General features: G+C 43.8%; 1 protein-coding gene across 5 annotated transcripts in view; it reads right to left on the bottom strand.

Moving 5' to 3' along the window:
• LOC111978606 (serum response factor) overlaps nucleotides 1-23,131 on the bottom strand; it is a 66,114-nt gene that overhangs the window by 30,778 nt on the left and 12,205 nt on the right. For 4 of the 5 annotated variants that reach the window (XM_024008744.3, XM_024008747.2, XM_024008748.2 and 1 more), the window contains exon 2: nucleotides 9,732-9,998. In XM_024008744.3, the coding sequence (XP_023864512.1) occupies nucleotides 9,732-9,998 (267 nt within the window). The remainder of the gene's footprint in view (nucleotides 1-9,731; nucleotides 9,999-23,131) is intronic. The other variant, XM_024008745.3, reaches the window with a different exon arrangement.

Below are 23,131 nucleotides of genomic sequence, written 5' to 3'. Positions count from 1 at the left end.
TACGATGGACAGCTTCGCGCCACTTGGCTAGTTTTGCTTGCTAATTCGAGAGGGAAAAAGGACATTCTAAACCAAACAACGATTGTTCTGGACAAAGGACCATTGTGCAAAGATTCTGATGGAAGCTCAACAAAAGTAGGACCCATTTAATGATGTTATTTCATATTTTGTCGAAAATGTTTTACTATTAGTTTCCGCCCAGATTTTGGCGCTCTCTCGCTATAACGTAAGCTGCATGTCGTACTAAAGTTATTTTTGAACTCTAACACGGCGATTGGCATTAAGAACTAGTGATATCTATCATTGCTGTACAACAATATTTTTTAGTAAGTTTATGATTAGTTATTTGGTCAGAATAGCTGGAGTGTCAGAAATATATCCGGAGATTCTGGAAAATAGTTGCCTACATTTTTCACAATGGTATAACCACGGATTTCAGCTCTAAATATGCACATTTTCGAACAAACCATATATGTATTGTGTAATATGATGTTATAGGACTGTCATCTGATGAAGTTTATGAAGGTTAGTGAAATAATTAATATCTTTTGCTGGTTTGTCGCTATCGCTACTGTTGCCTTGAATCAATGCTGTTGTGTCGTTGGCTATTGTAGTAATCTAATATAATGCTATATTGTGTTTTCGCTGTAAAACACTTAAAAAATCTGAAATATTGGCTGGATTCACAAGATGTTTGTCTTTCATTTGCTGTACACCATGTATTTTTTCATAAATGTTTTATGATGAGTATTTTAGGTATTTCACGTTGGTCTCTATAATTACTCTGGCTGCTTCGGTGCTATTTGTGATGGTAGCTGTGATGGTAGCTGCAATGTAAAACTGATTTATACCTCAAATATGCACATTTTTCGAACAAAACATAGATTTATTGTTAAACATGATTATAAAGACTGTCATCTGATGAAGTTGTTTCTTGGTTAGTTTGGTTGGTTCTTGGTTAGTTTGGTTGGTTTGTGCAAGCTACCTGTGCTGTGAAAGAAATGTCTGTGCTTTTTTGTTTTGGTGGTGGCTAACATAAATATACGTGGTGTTTTTCGCTGTAAAACATTTAAAATCGGACAATGTTTACCTGAATTCAAGAATGTTTATCTTTCATTTGCTGTATTGGACTTTTTCACACATTAACGTTAAATATTTCTCAAAAATATTTTTTGAATTTCGCGCTCTGCCTTTTCAGTGGAATGTGGGAGGAGTTCCGCTAGCTGAACCCCGGGGCTAGACAGGTTAACAAGAAATTTGTGKAGTGTTTGAAAAACGAGTTTAAATGACTCCAACCTAAGTGTATGTAAACTTCCGACTTCAACTGTAAGTAAGCATCACACTGTAAAGTCATAGACCGTTCTCTCTGCTACCGCACRCCAACCGGTACTACAAGTCTGGAACCAGAAGGACCTAGAACAGCTTCTACCCCCAAGCCATAATACTGCTAAATAGTTAGTCCGGGTAGCTATTTTGTTATCTGCATTGAACCTTTTTGCACTAACTTATCACATACGCTGCTGCTACTGTTTACTATCTGTCACTTGATTCCTAGTTATATGTACATAACTACCTCAATTATCTTGTACCCCTGCAAATGGACTCGTTACTTGTACCCATTGTATATATCCAACTTATCATTACTCATTGTATATCTATTATTACTTTTTTTMTTATTATGCATGTTACTTTTCTATTATTTCTCTTTTTTATTTCTCTCTGCATTGTTGGGAAGGGCCCATAAGTAAGTAAGCTTTTCACTGTTAGTCCACATCTGTTGTTTTCGAAGCATGTGACGAATAACATTTGATTCGTGATCAGTGCAGGCTACTGCAGGAGCAGCAAACCTGAGTAACACCCCTGTTGGTTTTTATATGTGACTGATTGAGTGGGTGAGAGGTACTGGATGCACCATGGACTACAGAAGCTTTACTGATAAGGCCTTCCCCTCTCTCTCTCACACACACACACACGTGGGCGAGACACACGTGCTTGCAACCACCCACACACACACCAACATAAACCCACAGTCCCATGTCGCAGACAGCCCCAAAATACCTTATTTTCCTATCACAAAATCCTGTTGTAGAGGTTCAATAACTGACATCTATTCTCAAATATTTCCATTGAGAATATAATCTACATACCAAAACGCATAGTATATGAGTAGTGTCCACTACCAGACATTAATCATTTGTAAACATGCTCCTTATCAGAGACTAGACAAATGAGTATTCCTGACTGCCAAACAGACAGAAGGGAGCAGCATAAGCAAGGCACAAATGCAAAGCAGAGCAGTGTCCGTCCTCTCCAAACCACAAGTCTATAATCCACACAGAGAAAGGGAGCTCTACTAGGCCAAGGTCCTTTCCCTCTCTAGTTAAACAGCATAAGGGGAGGGGGCGTGAGAGGTGGGTTGTGCTGCTTCTCTACTAGAGAGCTTATCTCGTCTGCAGCCGGCTTGGTAGCAATTGAGCCTGTGGTCGAGGTTACTAGAGAGCAAAAATTGGTTGATTTATACATAATTTTCTCTAACCAATATGTGCCATCATATCATGTAATCACAGTTGTGTGTCTATCATATGGCCATTATTTATGTGCATGTATGTCTGTGTGTGTGGGATAGGATAACAGTAGGTCTAGACAAGAGAACACCGTGCCTCTGGTGTTTGGGTTCAATCACATCAAATCAACAGAGATATATCGACCCGAGAGGAATAGCCCAAAATGCTCTGAATAACTACTATAGTGCTTTTGCCAGGGGCTAAAAGGAGAGAGTGACAGGGTGAGGACCAGTTGTTAGCCGGCAAGACCACGGGGTGGGAGTGAGGGTGTGAGGAGTGTCTGAGGTATTCAGGAGGGAGGGCCATGAGGGCCAGGGTTGGGACAGGGGACAGAGAGAGGACAAGGGTGAGTGTATGAACAGCTGAGGGGGCAGTAGACAGCTGGTGGGAGGGGGGGTAACCCAAGCACCTCGGGAGGGGAGTTAACCCTTTCCACACCAGCTGGGACGACAGGGCAGGAGGCCAGCCGGCGTGAAGAGCCACTGGCCACAGCCTGAATAGATGTAATTTCGTAGCCCTTTGGTCTGACATGAGTGGTATGAGAAGACTTGTGAAACTCAAACGCATCTTGTGAAACTCAAACGCATCCTTCTTCAGTAGTAGCAGTAAGTAAGCCTTGTCCGAACCATAGGGCAGGAGTGAATCTCCTGTTTCTGAAGTGTGAGGTAGCTTGATTAAGTACATCCCCTGGACAGGATGCTAGTCTGTCTCAGGGCCTTACCCCCAATGCCAAACAGAGGGACATTGGGTCCCAATTTTAAAGTCCACCAACCTTGCAATCTCCGGGCGGACATTGCTTCAGTACAGACCTGGGATTCAAATACCACTAAGTATTTCAATTACTTTCACATACGTTTCGATGTAAGTATTTTGAAAAATGTTCTTTGAAAGTACAAGTAGACGAATATTGGAAACTATTTGGAAATACATTAGGAAAGTATTGGCATGTATTTGAAAATACTGAAATGCACAGATAAGTGTAYTTTCAAATACAAATATTTAAAAAMGTCATGCATTTGAACCCAGGTCTGTTTGGCAGTGTCGTGTTCAAGACCACCTAAAGCAAGACCGATTCAAGACCAAGAAAGGGAGAYAGAGTCGAGCAGGAGGGGGACAAGGGGTCCAAGATCGAGTCAAGACAGAGACCAGAAAAATGCGAGTCCAATTCAAGACCATGATTGTAATTTTGTCAAATCGCCACCATAATAAGAGTTCAAAATGTCCAGTATTTCTGTGTTCATATTTCAGAAAAACATATGGATTCTTTAGACATTCAGAATGTTGGAAAAATGCATGCTGGGGGAAAATAGAGCCACTCAACAAATTATTACTACCCCTCTTCAGTTTTTGTTGGAAAGGAAAGGGTTAACACTGAAGAGAAAAAAAATCCAATCAGGATTTTTCTTTAGTGGTCTCTGGGGAGATAAATCTAACTAGCTAAGTCAACAATTGGCTTGGCCATCAGAAGCTAGATAGAWGGCGTCTGCCATTCAACTGTATTAGGGCAACATTTTGGAGTGACAGTGGACTCAACCAATCACATTTTGACTTGTAATTGGTGGGACAGTTTTTACAAAAAAACATTAGTCTGTGAGCTGTCCCATGCCAAAACCAGTTGAGAGCTGTGCGCTCTTGCTGCCTGCAGATGATGTTCAGCTGAAACTAGGCTATGTGTTGCTTTGCAATTGTGTAGGTTTGTGCATGATTTCTCTATTGTACTACATAATTGATAAGACGTATACCTCCACCACACTACTTTGATAAACATCAGTAGGGATTAAGAAGTGCGTATAAGCAACGCCCATTTAAAAAAAAAAGTGGGTACACGGCACCTGCGTATAGCCTCCACTACGCCACTGGCCCTTTGTGTTTTACAAAAAGTGCACTCTCCTACAGGAGTGTGTTGGTATTACCGTTGCTGTACTTTCAGCATCACAAACCTGTCACACACTGAAGGCCTAGGTCCAATAGGTTCGCCATTGCACAAACATGTCTATAATAGATATAAAGACTGCAGGTATTAATGTTTCAAGAAAGGAGTGTATATATTTGGCCATGGAGAAGCGGTTTTATGCGCTTACTGAATGGAAGCTGATAATTAAGAGTGTTTTACTCCGCTGGTCTCTGTAAGAGATTATGAGTCCTCACTGTCGGAGACAGAGTCAAGACCAAGTACAAATGTATCTGACACAGAGACAAGACACTCAAAATGTTGTCTCAAGCCYGGACTCGAGTACTACAACATTGCTGTTTGGTCCTAGGGGTATTTTAAACTTATTTGGAAACAAGTAGGCTATTTGAAAATACTTTGAAATACTWTAAATAGAAGTAGTTGATTCGGCCACATTATTTGAAAATACTCAAATTTACTATAGGGCAGCTGACCATGCTGTAAGACACATCATTATCAACATGACGCGATCACATTTTCCATAGTCCTTTGTCTGAGCAGGAAATGGGATGTGACTGAATCAAAGTAAGTCAAATATTGGCATCAGTTACCTGGCACTAATACTCTGTCAGTTCAGCCACGCTATCTCTATGGCCGACTTATCATTGTTCCTCAAACATGTTTGTTTGACCATCTCCCTCTGCCTCTACTCTCTCTGAATTCCTCACCACAGGTCGATTGAACCATAACATCTGCATTGGCTTTTGGTTCAGACCAACCTGGGAAAAAATATGTTAAACCAAGTTTCTTTTCAACATACTGATGTTGAACATCAGTTATATTTTTGGTTGAAAACACTAAAAAGTGGTGAAATACACTAATTTGAACCAGATTTCAACCACAATTCAACTACAGGATTTCAGGGGTTGGTTTATTTCAGGTAGAATTTACATTGGTTGATAACTCAACAAAATATMAAATCAAAATATTACATTATGCCAGGCTTTTGCCCGCAGGGAACCTGCAGCCTTGCATTAGTCTCTCCCCAAAGCAACGAGCTCTGAGKCTGCAAGCCAGGCTAGCAGTGTATTAAATGTAGCCTACCACAGTGCACTCAAGTTACTCCTTCAGTCCGGTGGTACAGAAGAAAACATCTGTCCTTGACATAAAGATTCCACTTACGGGAGCCAACTCTACGAGAGCAGCGTTACATTTTCTTCAAATTCTCCTCCAGTAGTATTCACTACCTGAAACCTGTCTCTTTCTGCCATTCAATAAAACACTACTCATGTCACACAGCTGCATTTATTTATCAAGGGTGCACTATATGCTTTTGTCATTTCTCCATGGGACCTTGGTGAGAGAAGCTTAGTCACTAATGGAACCTCAGTCCCCATACCCCCTACTCCTTTACTTCATCTCCAGCACTTGCAACCATCTCTAAGGAAACCAAGACTGACGCAGAGAAAAACACTGACGCAGAGAAACACTCCACTTAATATAATGGAGCAGCAACAGGATTTAACAAAGTACGTCCAAATGTATTGTTCGGGGTAAAAATAAATAAAACGGATGTGCTAGTTGGGACAGGAGTTATGGATGGATGGGTCCTCTCTGGGATAWTGTATCTGTCTGCCCCCTCCAGTGAGAATGCATGTACTTAAATWCCCTCTTACATCTGAGGAACATTATTATACTACTTAAGCCAGGAGAGATATTACCAATAATTTTTACACACACAGACATGGTCAAATTTCCACGTAACACATACATGGCACGCACGCACGCACAGCGCACACACATACAAACAATGGCCTGTCCTTGTGCTCGTTCTTCTATTTAACTGAGGTGACAATTCTTTTCAACTATAAGTAATGTTGTGATGATAGATAAAGTGAAGGGAAAGGAGAATGGGTCCCCCCCATTGGGGGCTTGTGAGATGATTCAGTATTCATGGGAGGTTAAATAAATCCCAAATGAAGGTGACAACTGGCARCCCACCACTACTTCAGCCCCTTTTCTGCTTTGAGTGCCCATTGTAGCTAGCTACAACTTCACTGGTAGCTGTCTGTCCCCCTAATAATCTCCCATTTGCTGGCTCCGAAACTCACGCACTGGCACCCTGCCAGCAACATGGAATTCACAGCTCCTTTTGGGGGACTTCTAAAAAAGGCAAGGCAGCCCAAGTGGAGGAGGTGCAGCCAATGGCAGCTGGCCTGTCCACTTGCTCGCTGTAAAATAAAAAGGGGGGTAACATAATGTCACAGCCCTCCCTCTCTTGCACAGCGACACATTGCGCTCACCTTCCCCCCATCCACCCACTTCCACTAAATGTGTCACAGACTCCCTATTTAGGAGTAACCTTGTGATAAGGCTGCATATCTGAGTAAATTAACTTTCCATTATCTCAATGACACTCAATTGTCACAGAATGCCCCCTGCCCTGCTGCAGCCCTCCAAAGCCAAAGCGCACCTTGTGTCCAGAGAGACACAGTGGCACAGTGGTGGGAGAGCAGAAGTAGAAAAACTATATTTACCTACAGCAGTTTTCCATCGACGGGAATAATATAACAGACCTGATTCATTACAATGGGGAATGAGGACTAAATAGAGAAAATTAAGCTTTGAATTATTTGAATAATGAGAACATTATAATTCAATATTATTCATCCCTGAGTGGCAATTATTGTACAACTGAACTAATTGATCACCAATATCTAGAAAAACAAACATTTTAAATCTTAGTTGGCATTCTCTGGCCTAGTGGTGTCTTTGTGTGGGAGCTCTGGTGAGAAGAATGCAACAATGTTACAACAGTGGTGGTGAGGAAACACGATTTGCACTAACAACCGCTGGGAACAAGTAAAACCACCCCAATTACAACTACGACAGTACTAGCAGCCAGGCAGAGAGAGCGGGAGGGAGGGAGTGCAAGAGAGGGGGCATGGTGTCACTAGGATGCTACCCTTACACACAGATCTAGGATCAGTTTACCCTCCCCAAAATCCTAACCATAACTGTTACGGAGGAAAAACAACACTTGCCTTAGATCAGTGTCTTGAGTAGCTTACTTCATCCCACTAACAGAGACAGAAGTGACAGATGCAGAGAAAACCTATTGAAAGTAATCATATGATGTACAGTAGTACACACATCATTAGGCTACGACAGGTTTCCAAATGTCACATGATGTTCGCAGCATGGCTCGACTGCATCTTGTCACGTGGGTGCTGCTGACCTAACTCTTCTGCTTCACCTTGCACCCGTCCCTCCCTTCATCYCCCCCCTCTCCCTCCACCAACCAGACCAAAAGGTGAATGTTTAGACTWGTTTCTACAGTATGTATGACATACTGTTCTCAAGACCAATGGTATCTAGAGACTTCAGGGAAGCATAAAGCAGCAGCCTTGAAAACTAAAGCAAAAGGATCCAGAGTTCATCATGGCTACAGTAACCATCTGCCAGGGTCTAACAATACGAGTGTTGATCCCCCACATGTATTAAACTTGGATTGCCTTTACAATGAAACCATGCTCAAGAGTCTCTCTCTCTCTCACACACTGATCTTCCACACAATAACTGCACAAGGCCCCATCACCAACCATCCACAGTCTCAATGACAAATGACATCCAAGGGGACATATCACTGATAACAGCCAAATGTTTCCATTCCATCGGTCTTCTTAAATAATATATCCCTATCTACACCCCCCCATCCCCCTACTCAATTGTACATACAACCCACCACCACATCACTGTTGCAGAACTCCAAAGACAGCTGCAGCTTATAAGGAATGTGAGGAGCCTCAGCCAAGAGAACAGGCAGGGAAACCATACCATATATGGCCTTGGAGGCAGAATCCTTTTTTTTTTTTTACCAATGAGTGAAGCGGGCATTAGTGACTTAACAACCCAAAGGTTGATCACCATCCTCAAGGTAGACAGCAAGTAACTGGCTTGTGAAAACATGAAATGAGCACATAGTGTATGGTCCTCTTCAAAGGAGGTCCTCTTCAAAGGAGTGTACTTAAATCAAGTCAACAGTGGAGGAAATCCTGGTGGCTAGCACGTGACTATGTGAGCAACAGCACCACGGTGTTCCATTGGGTAACGAAGCACATCTAACTATAAAGAATGTCCAAATGGCTTTAAAACATTGTAATCTCTTTCCACTGCACATCACAAAGCCTACTACTTTTTTAGAACAGTATCAAGTATATCACTGCACAATTAGAATAGCAATATTGAGTTTCTCATGAAAAACCTTTCTTCCACTGATACAGTGAGGAACTACAGTGAAGTGCTCATGCTGGATCAGCATGCAAAAAAACTAAAACTTTTATTCTAAAAGATAAAAAAATATGTATGGTATTATAGACATTATAGGACGACATGAATAAATCATACTATAAAAAAAAACATCCACACATACATATACAACCGGCTGTACATTTCTCATAATACAACCCCGACCTGCCTTGACCTACAGGTTTATAGACAGGGGTTTGAGAGCGTTTCTGTGCCAAGTTCAGCGAGGTAGAGTGAAGATAACTTCTAATCCATTCTGTTGAGCGGTTTCGTGTTCCACTACTTTGGTCTGTCTTTACACCCCTGCTTCCTGCCACAAGAGACGTAACCAGGCTGTTTGAGCCAATAAAAAATATTTAGTAGACAATCAAACAAAGCCGTGAGCAACAAGCCAAAAGAGGTTGCCTTGAGTTTGACACAAAGGTTTAAAACCGGTGACAAACCGCAGCTCATTGTATACATACCAGTAAGCTGAGTTTCCATAACTGAATGTGAATCTGATGAACTAGTCTAGTTCTCCTCTGCTGTGCTTGGCTGTCAAATTCTGGGAGGATTTGACTGAGCATCTATTATAGTAACTCTGGTGCTATATCTTTTTTAAGTAAGCGGCTATGTTGACTGCAATTACTGTATTCCTTTAGCATTGAAATACAGACAACAGTACACACAAAAAAAATAGCAATGCCATTCTTTGTAAACACTTGGGAACCGGACAGCACGTACATTACARGTAAACTGATGAGCAGAACATGCAGATGTGTTCTGTTTCTGTTCCAAAGCCAGTTTGTTCTGGGTCATTTTCATTAGGGCACTCTGTAGCAAAAAGTTTTGCAACGGAAAATGAAAATGAGCATTTTTTATTGGTCAAGTTCATGTACTCCCTCCTTGTTTCAGTCCATTTTTTWAATGTTCGGTGCCTAATGAATACGACCCTGGTCCTTATGGTGAAGAGCAGCAGCAGAACTCACCTTGGTCTCCCCAAGGCTCTCCGACTCAGACACCTGGTAGGTAAGGTCCGTCTCCTCGAAGCCTGTGGCRCTCATACGCTGGTCAGTGGAGGGGTCGTTGCGGGGCGGGGAGTCCGGAGAGTTGAGGCACGTCTGGATGAGGGCCTTGCCYGTCTCGCTGGTGATCATGGGCTGGAGCTTCCGCGTGGCAAAGGTGTAGACATGGCCCGTCTCGCTGGCCACCAGTAGCAGGACCTGGGTGCCTGTCAACGTGGAGAGCTCATAAGCCTGTCATGGCAGGGAGGGAGAGAATCAGCATCAATATCTAATATCAGTTTCAACATCCATATCAGCTTCAGTTTAGCATGAGCATCAACATCAGTCTCTGAGGAATGTGCCAAAATAAACAAAGTAAGCTGACATCCCACCATGTTCTTAATAACTGAAAAAATTGTTTAAAACTTTCCTTACCAACACAGACAAGACTTAATTGGAATAGGAAAACATAGTTCTTGATGGGTTACCCACAGATAACAGRTTGAAATTGCAGCCAACTTGCCTAGAAACACACTGCAAGTCTAAAAATACCTATCTGGTGAACTCTGGACGTATAGCACAAATGTAGCTAAAATATCATGAGATAAAAGGTCCAAGAATAGAGTGTGATATTGTGAGAATGATTGCGTTCCTTGCGATGGGTGTCTTGGTTTGTAGGGAGAGAAAGGAAAGGGGGAGTGGTAATAACCATGTACAGTGCCTTTGGAAAGTATTCACACCCCTTGACATTTTCCACTTTGTTACGTTACGGCCTTATTCAAAAACAGATTAAAAAAAWAWWWWAAATCAGCAATCTATACACAATWACCCATAATGACAAAGCAAAAAACAGAAATACCTTATTTACTTAAGTATTCAAACCCTTTGTTATGAGACTCTAAATTGAGCTCAGGTGCATCATGTTTCCATTGATCATCCTTGAGATGTGTATATGTCTTGATTGGGGTCCACATGTGGTAAATTCAATTGATTGGACATGATTTGAAAAAAAACTAACAATGAGGTGAAAGAAATTGTCCGTAGAGCTCAGAGACAGGATTGTGTCGAGGCACAGATCTGGGGAAGGGTACCAACAAATATCTGCAGCATTGAAGAAGGTCCCCAAGAACACAGTGGCCTCCATCATTCTTAAATGGAAAAAGTTTGGAACCACCAAGACTCTTCCTMGAGCTGGCCTCACGGCCAAACTGAGCAATTAGGGGGAGAAGGGCCTTGGTCTGGGAGATGACCAAGAACCCAATGGTCACTGACAGAGCTCCAGAGTTCCTCTGTGGAGATGGGAGAACCTTCCAGAAGGACAACCATCTCTGCAGCAGTCCACCAATCAGGACTTTATGGTAGAGTGGCCAGACAGAAGCCAATCCTCAGTAAAAGGCACATGACAGCCCACTTGGAGTTTGCCAAAGGGCACCTAAAGGATTCAGACCATGAGCAACAAGATTCTCTGGTCTGATGAAACCAAGATTGAACTCTTTGGCCTGAATACCAAGTGTCACCTCTGGAGGAAACCTGGCACCATCCCTACGGTGAAGCATGGTGGTGGCAGCATCATGCTGTGGGGATGTTTTTCAGCAGCAGGGAATGGGWGACTAGTCAGGATTGAGRCAAAGATGAATGGAGCAAAGTACAGAGAGATTGTTGATGAAAACCTGCTCCGAGTGTTCAGGACATCAGACTGGGTTGAAGGTTCACCTTCCAACAGGACAACAACCCTAAGCACACAGCCAAGAGAACGCAGGAGTGGCTTCGGGACAAGTCTCTGAATGTCCTTGAGTGGCCCAGCCAGAGCCCGGACTTGAACATCTCTGGAGAGACCTGAAAATAGCTGTAAGGCAACGCTCCCCATCCAACCTGACAGAGCTTGAGAGAGAAGAAGAATGGGAGAAACTCCCCAAATACAGGTGAGCCAAGCTTGTAGAGTCATACCCAAAAGTCTCGATGCTGCAAACGCTGCCAAAAGCTGCTTCAAAAAAGTACTGAGTAAAGGGTCTGAATACTTATGTAAACCTGATATTTCAGTTTTTTATTTTTAATAAATTAGCAAACCTGTTTTTGCTTTGTAATTATGGGGTATTGTGTATAGATTGATGAGGAAAATGTTTAGGCTGTAACGTAACAAATTGTGGAAAAAGCCAAGGGGTCTGAATATTTTTTCAAAGGCACTGTAGATCTTAAATAGAGCACATGAGCAATGACTCCTCTCACAAGCTGTGAAACATTAGAACATGAGCTGTACCGCCTTGTCATACATTACACCAGACATCTCACACACACACACACACACACACACACACACACACACACACACACACACACACACACACACACAAGCACACACACCAACACACACACACAGGAGGCCTTTCTCCTGTTTCTGTAGCGTGAGGCAGCTTGATGTACAAGTACACCCCCTGGACAGGACACTAGTCTATCACAGGGCCTTACCCCCAATCGATCTCCTTAATACGGAGTGCCAATCAGGGACACATCAGGTCCCATTTTTGGTCTTTGGTATGACACGATCAGAGATCGAACTCCCAACCATCCAAACTCAGGGTGGACACTCTAACCACACAAAGCCAGTTGTGTAGTGTTCCACGAATACAGCACAGGTCTTGCATCAGATATGCAACCCACACCATGAGCTATTCTCACACAGACTTATTGTTGCACTTGGAGTGAACCTTGTGAACTCCCTAAGAGAGCCGTTTGATTTACTTGAGTGATCAGTAAAGTGTAGGATGCTTCTGGTGGCACGTTTTTCAGAGAGAAAGGGAGAGAGATGTAGAGTACTATTACCATCACCTTAATGAATACAATTTCCATTGGCTGATGAATGATTTCATTGCTAGCCACAGGGTATCATTCTGGCAGAAATGCAGAGTAGGAAGGAGGACTAGAGGATGGATGTCATTCACACAACCAACAATCGCTTCTTTACCTTTATCAAATAGCCTATGTGAAATCATAGGACCTATACTGTTAAACTACAGTGCCATTACTACATGAGACATTTCTATTAAACAGAACTCGCATCAAACGTATCAATAGTTACTTTAAGTTACATTCTCTCAAGGAACTTACCGGTTTCTAGCTTTCAAGGAACTTTCAGACATCACACGGTTTGGAAGTGTGGCAACGTGTTACTTTGTTCATTGTTAGCCTGTCTTCTCATTTTCAGATATGATGCCCTGCATTCATTTAATGTAGCAATTGGACAATGCTGAAGCTACTCATCTAATCATCGTTTGGCAGGAGTGAAATGCAACTCCACATGAAATAAAGGTAGAAGGGCCTCCCGAGTGGCGTAGCGGTCTAAGGCACTGCATCGTGTCACTACAGACCCGGGTTTGATTCTGGGCTGTATCACAACCGGACGTGTTCGGGAGTCCCATAGGGCGGCGCACAATTGGCCCAGCATAATCCGGGTTAGGGGAGGGTTTGGTTGGGGGGGTCTATACTTGGCTCATCTTGCTCTAGCGACTCCTTGTGGCGGGCTGGGCGCCTGCAGGCTGACTTTGGTCACCAGGTGAACAGTTTTTCCTCCGACACRTTGGTGTGGCTGGCTTCCGGGTTAAGCGGGCAGGTGTTAAGAAGTTTGGTTTGGTGGGTCATGTTTCAGAGGATGCATGACTCGACCTTCGCCTCCGGATCCCATTGGGGAGTTGCAGGGAGATGACAAGATCGAAATTGGAGGGAAAAAGGGGAAAATAAATAGAGGGGCAAGGAGTGTATGAGACACTTCCAACACTCTTTCTGTGGGTCTGTCACACTTGCTAGGCCAGCGGTGCAGGCTTCACTTCTAGAGCTGATGTGTCTAATGAACGAATCAAAGACAGCCAGCCTCTGGAAATATATGCATGCTCTGAAAAGCAGCGAAGATGAGACCTGTGGTTCACTTAACCATTTTATTATTCAGCTTCAGTGGGCGCTGCGGAAATATTCTTAGAAATGGAGTGCATAGAGTATGCAGCGCTCAGTAACACTTCCAATGGATTTGATCCATAATTCAATGACAGAGGATGTCTTACTGTACCAAGAACTGTGTGGTCAGCTTGTCTCAGCCATACCAGGGCTATATGTGTGTGTGTGTGTGTCAGGGTGGCTTGGCCAATACCCAAGTGCACGGCTTGATAACTACATAGTGTTGAAAATGGGGAAGGGGGAGTTTGTTCATTCCTATTTGTACCTTCTGTCATTCTAGCTTGTTTGCTTTATGGTCCAGGGCCTGAGCAAAAAAAAACATTACGTGGTGGATTAAAGCATGAAATTTGGTACAAACATTCTTCAGGCGATATGAAAACAWCCCAGAAGGGGTGCCCATTTCAAACTTCACCAGGAAACGAGTTATTGCAAAAAATACCAAATGGTTGCCATAATAGCTGGTATTTGACCAGAAGAAAATGTATGCAAGTATGATGCAACAGATAAAAGCATGACATTTAGTGACATATCAAATCAAAGTTTGTCACGTACACAGACTAGCAGATGTTAAAGCAGGTGCAGTGAAATGCTAGTGTTCCTAGCTCCAGCAGTGCAGTAAGTGTCTAACAGTACAATACAAAAAAGGCTGTACAAATACCAATACACAAATAATCCCCCCCCCCCCCCCAAAAAAAGACACTATCAAGTATCAGAATGAGCAATATCAGAACAAGCAATGTCAGAGTCTGGAATACTAATATGTGGTGTGTATAGACAGTATGGACAATATACAAGTAAGAAAAGGTATCTATGGCAGTGTTTATATAGGATGAGTTATGTCGAGAATGCAGTATGTACATATAAACTGTAATCAATTAGCTTTATTTCTCAGAGAAAATAAAATCAATAAAACAATGTTGCACGAATGCTACTCTTATCTGTTTCCAACTACAGAAACGATTTCAGAACAACAATAATTAATCAGTGTTCAATGACTATATAGACATATGACAGTAGACAAAAATACATGGTAGAGTAACGGGCAGTAGCCGGCTAGTGACAGTGTCTAACGTGCAGGGCAGGGAACCGGGCGGAGGCCGGCTAGTGATGACTGTTCAACAGTCTGATGGGCCCAGCTTTGATGCACCTGTACGGTCTCAGTCTGGTAGCAGGGTGTGACAAGCCGGGCCTCGGGTGGCTGAGGTCCTTGATTATCTTTTTGGCCTTCCTGTATCACCGGGTGCTGTAGATGTCCTTAGGGTAGGCAGTGTGCCCCCGGTGATGTGTTGGGCTGACCTAACCATCCTCTGGAAAGCCCTGCAGCCCGACAGAATGCTCTTGATGGTGCATCTGTAGAAGTTTTGGAGGGTCCTAGGAGCCCAGCCGAATTTCTTCATCCTCTTGAGGTTGAAGAGGCGCTGTTGCGACTTCACCACGGTGTCGATGTGGAGGGAGCATTTCAGGTCCTCAGTGAGAAACTTGAAGCTTTTGACTCTCTCCACTGYGGCCCCGTTGGGCATGCTCACTGCAGTCTCCTTAGTTCCTTCGTTTTATTGACATTGAGGTTACACCTCCTCCCTGTAGGCTGTCTTGTTGTTGTTGGTAATCGGGCCTACCACTGTTGTGTTGTCAGCAAACTTAATGATGGTATTGGAATCTTGTGCGGCCACGCAGCATGGGTGAACAGGGAGTACAGAAGGGGACTAAGCACATACCCCTTAGTGGCCCCCGTTTTGAGGATAAGCGTGGTGGAGCAGTTTTGTTGCCAACCTTCACCACCTGGGGTCGGTCCCTCAGGAAGTCTAGAACCCAGTTGCACAGGGAGGGGTTCAGACCCAGGGCTCTGAGCTTAGTGACGAGCTTGGAGGGCACTATGGTGTTGAAGGCTGAGTTGTAGTCGATTAACAACATTCTCACATATGTATTACACTTGTCAAGGTGGGATAGGGCAGCGTGTAGTGCAATGGCGATTGTGATATGAAAACATCCTAGAAGCCTTGTTCATTGTAAACTTTAGGCAGGAAGCGGAATTCAGAATGGCTGCCAATGTAGATGTAATGAATCCATAGTCATGTTTAAAATAGCTTAGTGAGTGTCATTTTCATAAAAATAACATGAAATTAAGTGATAATACATCAAATGTATTCCTTAGAGAGGCAATCAACAGTTGAAACAATAACAAAGCAGCCTCCTCGCCCCTGTTGTTTCARTAAAAAGCGTGATGGAGCTGGAGAAATGTAACCAATTCAATTCAGAAACAGAGATTTGGATGCACAGACTGACCATACATGAYATCAAAATTATAGTTTTAACAAATGTTTTGTATAGTGTTTGTTTACTTTTACTTTGTTTACAAACAAGCTTCCCTATTGATCTTGAGGGACAATACAATTATCCTGCCTAGACTAGCCTACAACACCACACTGCAATGAATAATTGCATTATTGTTTATAAGGGAGTACAAAATTCTACTCTAACCTGCAGTGAAAATGTCATTTGAATAACGGTGCAAAAGCCCAGTGATTTGAATGTTTCATTCCATTTGGATCAGTCGTGGATCTACTCGACAGTTTAAGATCTAGAAAGGCCCAGTAGCATGCCAGTTTGCCTGTAATTTTACTTCTGATACCCATGACTGTGTGGCCACGCACCTCTCCAACTCAATCATCAAATTGGCTGACGAGACAGCCTACAGGGAGGACGGGAGGGCCTTGGCAGAGTGGTGCCAGGAAAATAACCTCTCAATGTCAATAAAATGAAGGAGCTGATCGTGGACTTCAGGAGACAGCAGAGAGAGCACTCCCCCATCCACATCGACGGGGCAGCAGTGGAGAAGGTGAAAAGCTTCAAGTTTCTTGGCGTGCACATCACTGAGGACCTGAAATGGTCCACTCACACAGACAGCATGTTGAATAAGGAGGCAGGAAGCTGAAGAAATWCTGCTTGGCCYCTAAGACACTCACAGACTTCTACAGATGCATCATTGAGAGCATCCTGTCGGGCTGTATCACCRCSTGGTATGGCAAWTGCACCGCCCAGAACCGCAGGGCTCTCCAGAAGCTGGTGGGGTCAGCCCAACACATCTCCGGGGGCACACTGCCTGCCCTCCAGGACATCTACAGCACACAGTGTCACAGGAAGGCCAAGAAGATCGTCAAGAACCTCAGCCACCCGAGCAATGGCCTGTTCACCCCACTACCATCTAGAAGGAGACAGTACAGGTGCATCAAAGCTGGAACTGAGACAGAAGCTGTTTTTCAATCTCCAGGCCATAAGACTGTTAAATAGTCACCACTAGCCGGCCTACGCCCAGTACCCTGCAGGGGTCTTCACGGGTCCAAAAAGTTAGACCCGAGGACAATCAGAACTGACCTGAATGGACCCCCAATTGTTTTTAATAAAATAACAAAAATGGGTACCTGGACGGACCAGAGAATAATCAGACCTGAATGGACCCGAGGACAACTCGACATAGGGTACTGGTCGGGTCTAACGGGTCCGGGTCTAGACCAGAATGGACCCGGGTGACAAAAAAATATGTTTATCTGCTAAGTTGCTTTTCTGGTTAATGAATAAGTCTTTATAGATGTTGGCTAGACCTTCTATACGTCAATAAATTCACCTTATTAGCAGAGCCGTGGAGCCGTGGTCGGGTCTATCAGCTGTAGTTACATAGACCCGAGAYCAAAGTTAGAATTTCAGAGCCAAACCCAATCGAGCCAGGTCGAGTCTTGGGTATATCAGTTCCACCCAGACCCATGAAGACATCTAGTACCCTGCCCTGAACCTTAGTCACTGTTACTAGCCATCTACCACCCTGTACTCTACCCTGCACCTTAGAGACTGCTGCCCTATGTACACTGGTCACTTTAATAAATGTTTACATACCGTTTTAACCACTTGATATGTTTTTACACTCCTCAATTGACGAGTGTTGGTGATCGTGTGCCCACTGGCGCCACTTTTTTGTTTTTAGCTGATAGGAGTGGAACCCGGTGTGGTCGTCTGTTGCAATAGCCCATCCGTGACAAAGGTTGACTAGTTGTGTGTTCCGAGATGCAATTCAGCACACCACTGTTGTACTGAGCCATTATTTGGCCGTTTGTGGCCCACTCGTTAGCTTGCCTTCGACTTCTAATATCAACAAGCTGTTTTCACCCACAGGACTAACACTGAGTGGCAAATGTTTACTCCTGTCCTATGCCGTGCCTTGATTGTATTACTATTGATGATATCTGGAAATGTGCATGTACACMCTGGCCCATCTACTGTTGCTAGCCCCAATTCTGACTTGTGCTTTGATATCTGCTTCACTGATTTCTGCTCTCGTAAAAGCCTGGGTTTTCTGCACATTAGCACTAGAAARGTATTACCTAAAATGGATCAATTGAAAGTGTGCGTTCACAGCTCCAATCCATATGTGTTGGTCATTACGGAGACGTGGTTAAGAAAGAGTGTTTTGAATACTGAGGTTAACCTTTCTGGTTATAACCTATTTCCGGCAAGACACATCTTCCAAAAGGTGGGGGAGTGGCAATCTTTACCAAGGATCACCTTCAGTGCTCAGTTGTCTCCACCAAGTCTGTCCYCAAACAATTTGATTTGCTGGTTTTAACAATTCAACTTTCAAATAGCTCTTTGTTGACTGTTGCTGGGTGCTATCGTCCTCCATCAGCACCGGCCTGTACCCTACCTGCCCTAAGTTCTCTCCTGGCCCCTTACACCAAGTCTGAATTTGTCCTGCTTCGTGACCTAAACTGTGACATACTTAAACCACCTGACCAAGTCCTAAAGCAATGGGACTCCCTAAATCTTTATCAGATTATTACCAATCCCACAAGGTATGACTCCAAACACCCAGGCAAGGCTACTCTCCTTGATGTTATCCTCACAAATAATCCTGATAGGCATCAGTCTGGTGTTTTCTGTAATAGCCTTAGTGATCACTGTTTTACAGCCTGTGTTCGTAATGGGTGCTCAGTGAAACAACCTGTCCTGATTTGTCATAGACGCTTGCTAAAAAACTTTAATGAACAAGCCTTCCTTCATGAACTGCCCTAGGGAAAATGGTATAGAATCATCTTGATACCCTCTGTCGAAGACGCTTGGCCCTTCTTTTTTGATATTTTCAGTGGTATTGTAAGAAATTGTTAAAAATAGGTTCAGCCCCTGATTCAACAGTGATGTTGCAGAGTTACTCCACCTCAAGAATTGCATTTGGCGAAAGGCTCAGCACACGCATACTCAGGYTGACTGGCTATCCTTCAGGCAAATGAGGAATAAGTGCACTCAGGCTATCCGGAAGGCCAAAGTTAGTTACTTTAAGGAGCAGTTCTCCCTCTGTGGGTCTAACCCCAAGATGTTCTGGAAAACGGTTAAAGACCTGGAGAATAAACCCTCCTCTTCACAGCTGCCCATGTCCCTTAATGTTGATGATGTTGTTGTTACTGACAAGAAGCACATGGCTGAGCTCTTTAATCACCACTTCATTAAGTCAGGATTCCAATTTGCCCGTCCAACATTTCCTCATCTCCCATCCCTTCTAATGCGACTTTCCCCGATGCCTCTCCCTCTTTTTCCACTGCCCCGCTACAAAGTTTCTCCCTGCAGGCAGTCACTGAGTCCGAGGTGCTAAAGGAGCTCCTTAAACTTGACCTCCAAAAAACATCTGGGTCAGATGGTTTAGACCATTTCTTCTTTAAGGTTGCTGCCCCTATCATCGCCAAGCCTATCTCTCCTTTCTGGGGAGGTTCCCATTGCTTGGAAGGCAGCCACGGTTCATCCTTTATTATTCTATTTATTTATTTATTATTCTATTTCGCCCTGTTTATCAAAAGTGTTGGAAAAACTTAGCAATAATCAACTGACTGGCTTTCTTGATGTCTATAGTATTCTCTGGGGTATGCAATCTGGTTTCCTCTCAGGTTATGGATGAGTCACTGCAACCTTAAAGGTCCTCAATGATGTCACCATTGCCCTTGATTCTAAGCAATATTGTGCTGCCATTTTTATTGACTTTGCCAAAGCTTTTGATACGGTAGACCATTCCACTCGTGGGCCGGCTAAGGAGTATTGGTGTCTCTGAGGGGTCTTTGACCTGGTTTGCTAACTACCTCTCCCAAAGAGTGCAGTGTAAAAAGTCCAAAAATCTGCTGTCTCAGCCACTGCCTGTCACCAAGGCTCAATCCTAGGCCCCACGCTCTTCTCAATTTACATCAAAAACATAGCTCCGGCAGTAGGAAGCTCTCTCATCTATTTATTTGCAGATGATAGTCTTATACTCAGCTGGCCCCTCCCAGGATTTTGTGTTAAATGCTCTACAACAAAGCTTTCTTAGTGTCCAACAAGCTTTCTCTATCCTTAACCTTGTTCTGAACACCTCCAAAACAAAGGTCATGTGGTTTGGTAAGAAGAATGCCCCTCTTCCCACAGGTGTTATTAATACCTCTGAGGGTTTAGAGGTTGAGGTAGTCACCTCATACAAGTACTTGGGAGTATGGCTAGACGGTGCACTGTCAGCACATATCAATGCTGCAGGCTAAAGTTAAATCTAGACTTTCCTCTATCGTAATTGCTCCTCTTTCACCCCAGCTGCCAAACTAACCCTGATTCAGATTACCATCCTACCCATGCTAGATTACGGAGACATAATTTATAGATCGGCAGGTAAGGGTGCTCTCGAGCGACTAGATGTTCTTTACCATTCGGCCATCAGATTTGCCACCAATGCTCCTTATAGGACACATCACGGTACTCTATTCTCCTCTATAAACTGGTCATCTCTGTATACCCGTCGCAAGACCCAATGGTTGATTCTTATTTATAAAACCCTCTCAGGCCTCACTCCCCACTATCTAAGATAACTACTACAGCCCTCATCCTCCACATACAGCCCTCATCCTCCACATACAACACCCGTTCTGCCAGTCACATTCTGTTAAAGGTCCCCAAAGCACACACATCCCTGGGTCGCTCCTCTATTCAGTTCGCTGCAGCTAACGACTGGAACGAGCTGCAGCAAACTCAAACTTGACAGTTTGATCTCAATCTCTTCATTCAAAGACTCAAATCATGGACACTCTTACTGACAGTCGTGTCTGCTTCGTGTGATGCATTATTGTCTCTACCTTCTTGCCCTTTGTGCTGTTATCTGTGCCCAATAATGTTTGTACGATGTTTTGTGCTGCTACCATGTTGTGTTGCTACCATGCTGTTTTGTCATGTGTTGCTGCCTTGCTATGTTGTCATCTTAGGTCTCTCGCTATGTAGTGTATTTTTGTCTCTCTTGTTGTGATGTGTGTTTTGTCCTATATTTATACTGTATTTATTTTTTATTTTTAATCCCAGGCCCCCGTCCCCACAGGAGGCCTTTTGGCAGGCCGTCATTGTAAGTAAGAATTTGTTCTTAACTGACTAGCCAAGCTAAAAAGGTTAAATAAATAAATAAAAATAAAAAAATTACATTTAGGCTTGCCATAACAAAGGGGTTGAATACTTATTGACTCAAAACATTTCTTATTGACTCAAAACATTTGTAGACATTTCTAAAAACATAATTCCTCTTTGACATTATGGGGTATTATCTGTTGGCCAGTGGCACAAATTCATTTTTTTATTCAGGCTGTAACAACAAATTGTGGAGAAAGTCAAGGGTTGTGAATGCTTTCTGAAGGCACTGTATGCTCTGTTTCTGGCCTTAAATAATAATAAAAAAGTGGTCAGATGAAGCAGATGCTAAGCTACAGGACTGTTTTGCTAGAACAGACTGGAATATGTTCCAGGATTCCTCCGATGACATTGAGGAGTACATCACATCAGTCACATCAGTACACACATCAGCTTCATCAATAAGTGCATCGATGACGTCATCCCCACAGTGACCGTATGTACATATCCATGGCTTATGGTTGGGGTTACAGGTAACACCGCACTGAKCTAAAGGCTAGAGCTGCCGCTTTCAAGGAGCGGGAAGCCCCGGAAGCTTATAAGAAATCCCACTATGCCCTCAGACGAACCATCAAACAGACAAAGCATCAATGCAGGACTAAGATCGAATCATACTACACAGGCTCTGACACTCGTCGGATGTGACAGGGCTTGCAAACCATAACAGACTACAAAAGGGAAGCACAGCCGACAGCTGCCCAGTGACACAAACCTACCACACGAGCTAAACTACTTCTATGCTCGCTTCGAGGCAAATGACATTGAAACATGAATGAGAGCACCAGCTGTTCCGGAAGACTATGTGATCACGCTCTCTGCAGCCGATGTGAGTAAGACCTTTAAACAGGTCAACATTCACAAGGCCGCAGGGCCAGACGGATTACCTGGATGTGTACTGTGAGCATGCGCTGACCAACTGGAAAGTGTCTTCACTGATATTTTCAACCTCTCCCTGTCCAAGTCTGTAATACCAACATGTTTTAAGCAGACCACCATAGTTYCTGTGCCCAAGAACACTAAGGTAACCTGCCTAAATGACTACCGACCCGTAGCACTCACGTCTGTAGCCATGAAGTGCTTGGAAAGGCTGGTCATGTCTCACATCAACACCATTATCCCAGAAACCCTAGACCCACTCCAATTTGCATACCGCCCAAACAGATCCACAGATGATGCAATCACTAGTGCACTCCACACCTGGACAAAAGCAACACCTATGTGAGAATTCTGTTCATTGACTACAGCTCAGTGTTCAACACCATAGTGCCCTCAGAGCTCATCAATACGCTAAGGACCCTGGGACCAACACCTCCCTCTGCAACTGGATCTTGGACCTCCTGACAGGCTGCCCCGGGTGGTAAGGGTAGGTAACAACACATCCGCATAGCTGATCCTCAACACAGGGGCCCCTCAGGGGTGCATGCTCAGTACCCTCCTGTACTCCCTGTTCACTCATGACTGCATGGCCAGGCACGATCCATACCATCATTAAGTTTTGCCAATTTGGGACACAAACAGTGGTGCCTGACAACCGACAAGACAGCCTCAATACTGGCCGTGAGTTGCCAGGACAACAACCTCTCCTCAACGTGAATCAAGACCAAAGAAGATCATTGTGGACTACAGGAAAAAGAGGACCGAGCACACCCCACCATTCTCATCGACCGTTGAGAGTTTCAAGTTCCTTGGTGTCCACATTCACCAACAAATAACATGGTCCAAGCACACCAAGACAGCCATGAGAGGGCACACACAAAACCTATTCCCCCTCAGGAGATTAAAAAGAGTTGGTAATGGGTCCTCAGATCCTCAAAAAATCATTCTTACAGCTTGCACCATCGAGGCATCCTGATAGGTTGCGTCACTGTCTGGTATGGCAACTACTCGGCTCCACCGCAAGGCACTACAGAGGTAGTCGCGTACGGCCCAGGTACATCACTGTGGCAAAGCCCCCCCTCCTTCCATCCAGACCTCTATACAAGGGGTGTTCAGAG

Source organism: Salvelinus sp. IW2-2015, linkage group LG18, assembly GCF_002910315.2.
Source record: "Salvelinus sp. IW2-2015 linkage group LG18, ASM291031v2, whole genome shotgun sequence".
NCBI classification, from domain to species: Eukaryota; Metazoa; Chordata; class Actinopteri; order Salmoniformes; family Salmonidae; genus Salvelinus; species Salvelinus sp. IW2-2015.
This window is presented reverse-complemented; position numbering and strand designations above follow the sequence as displayed.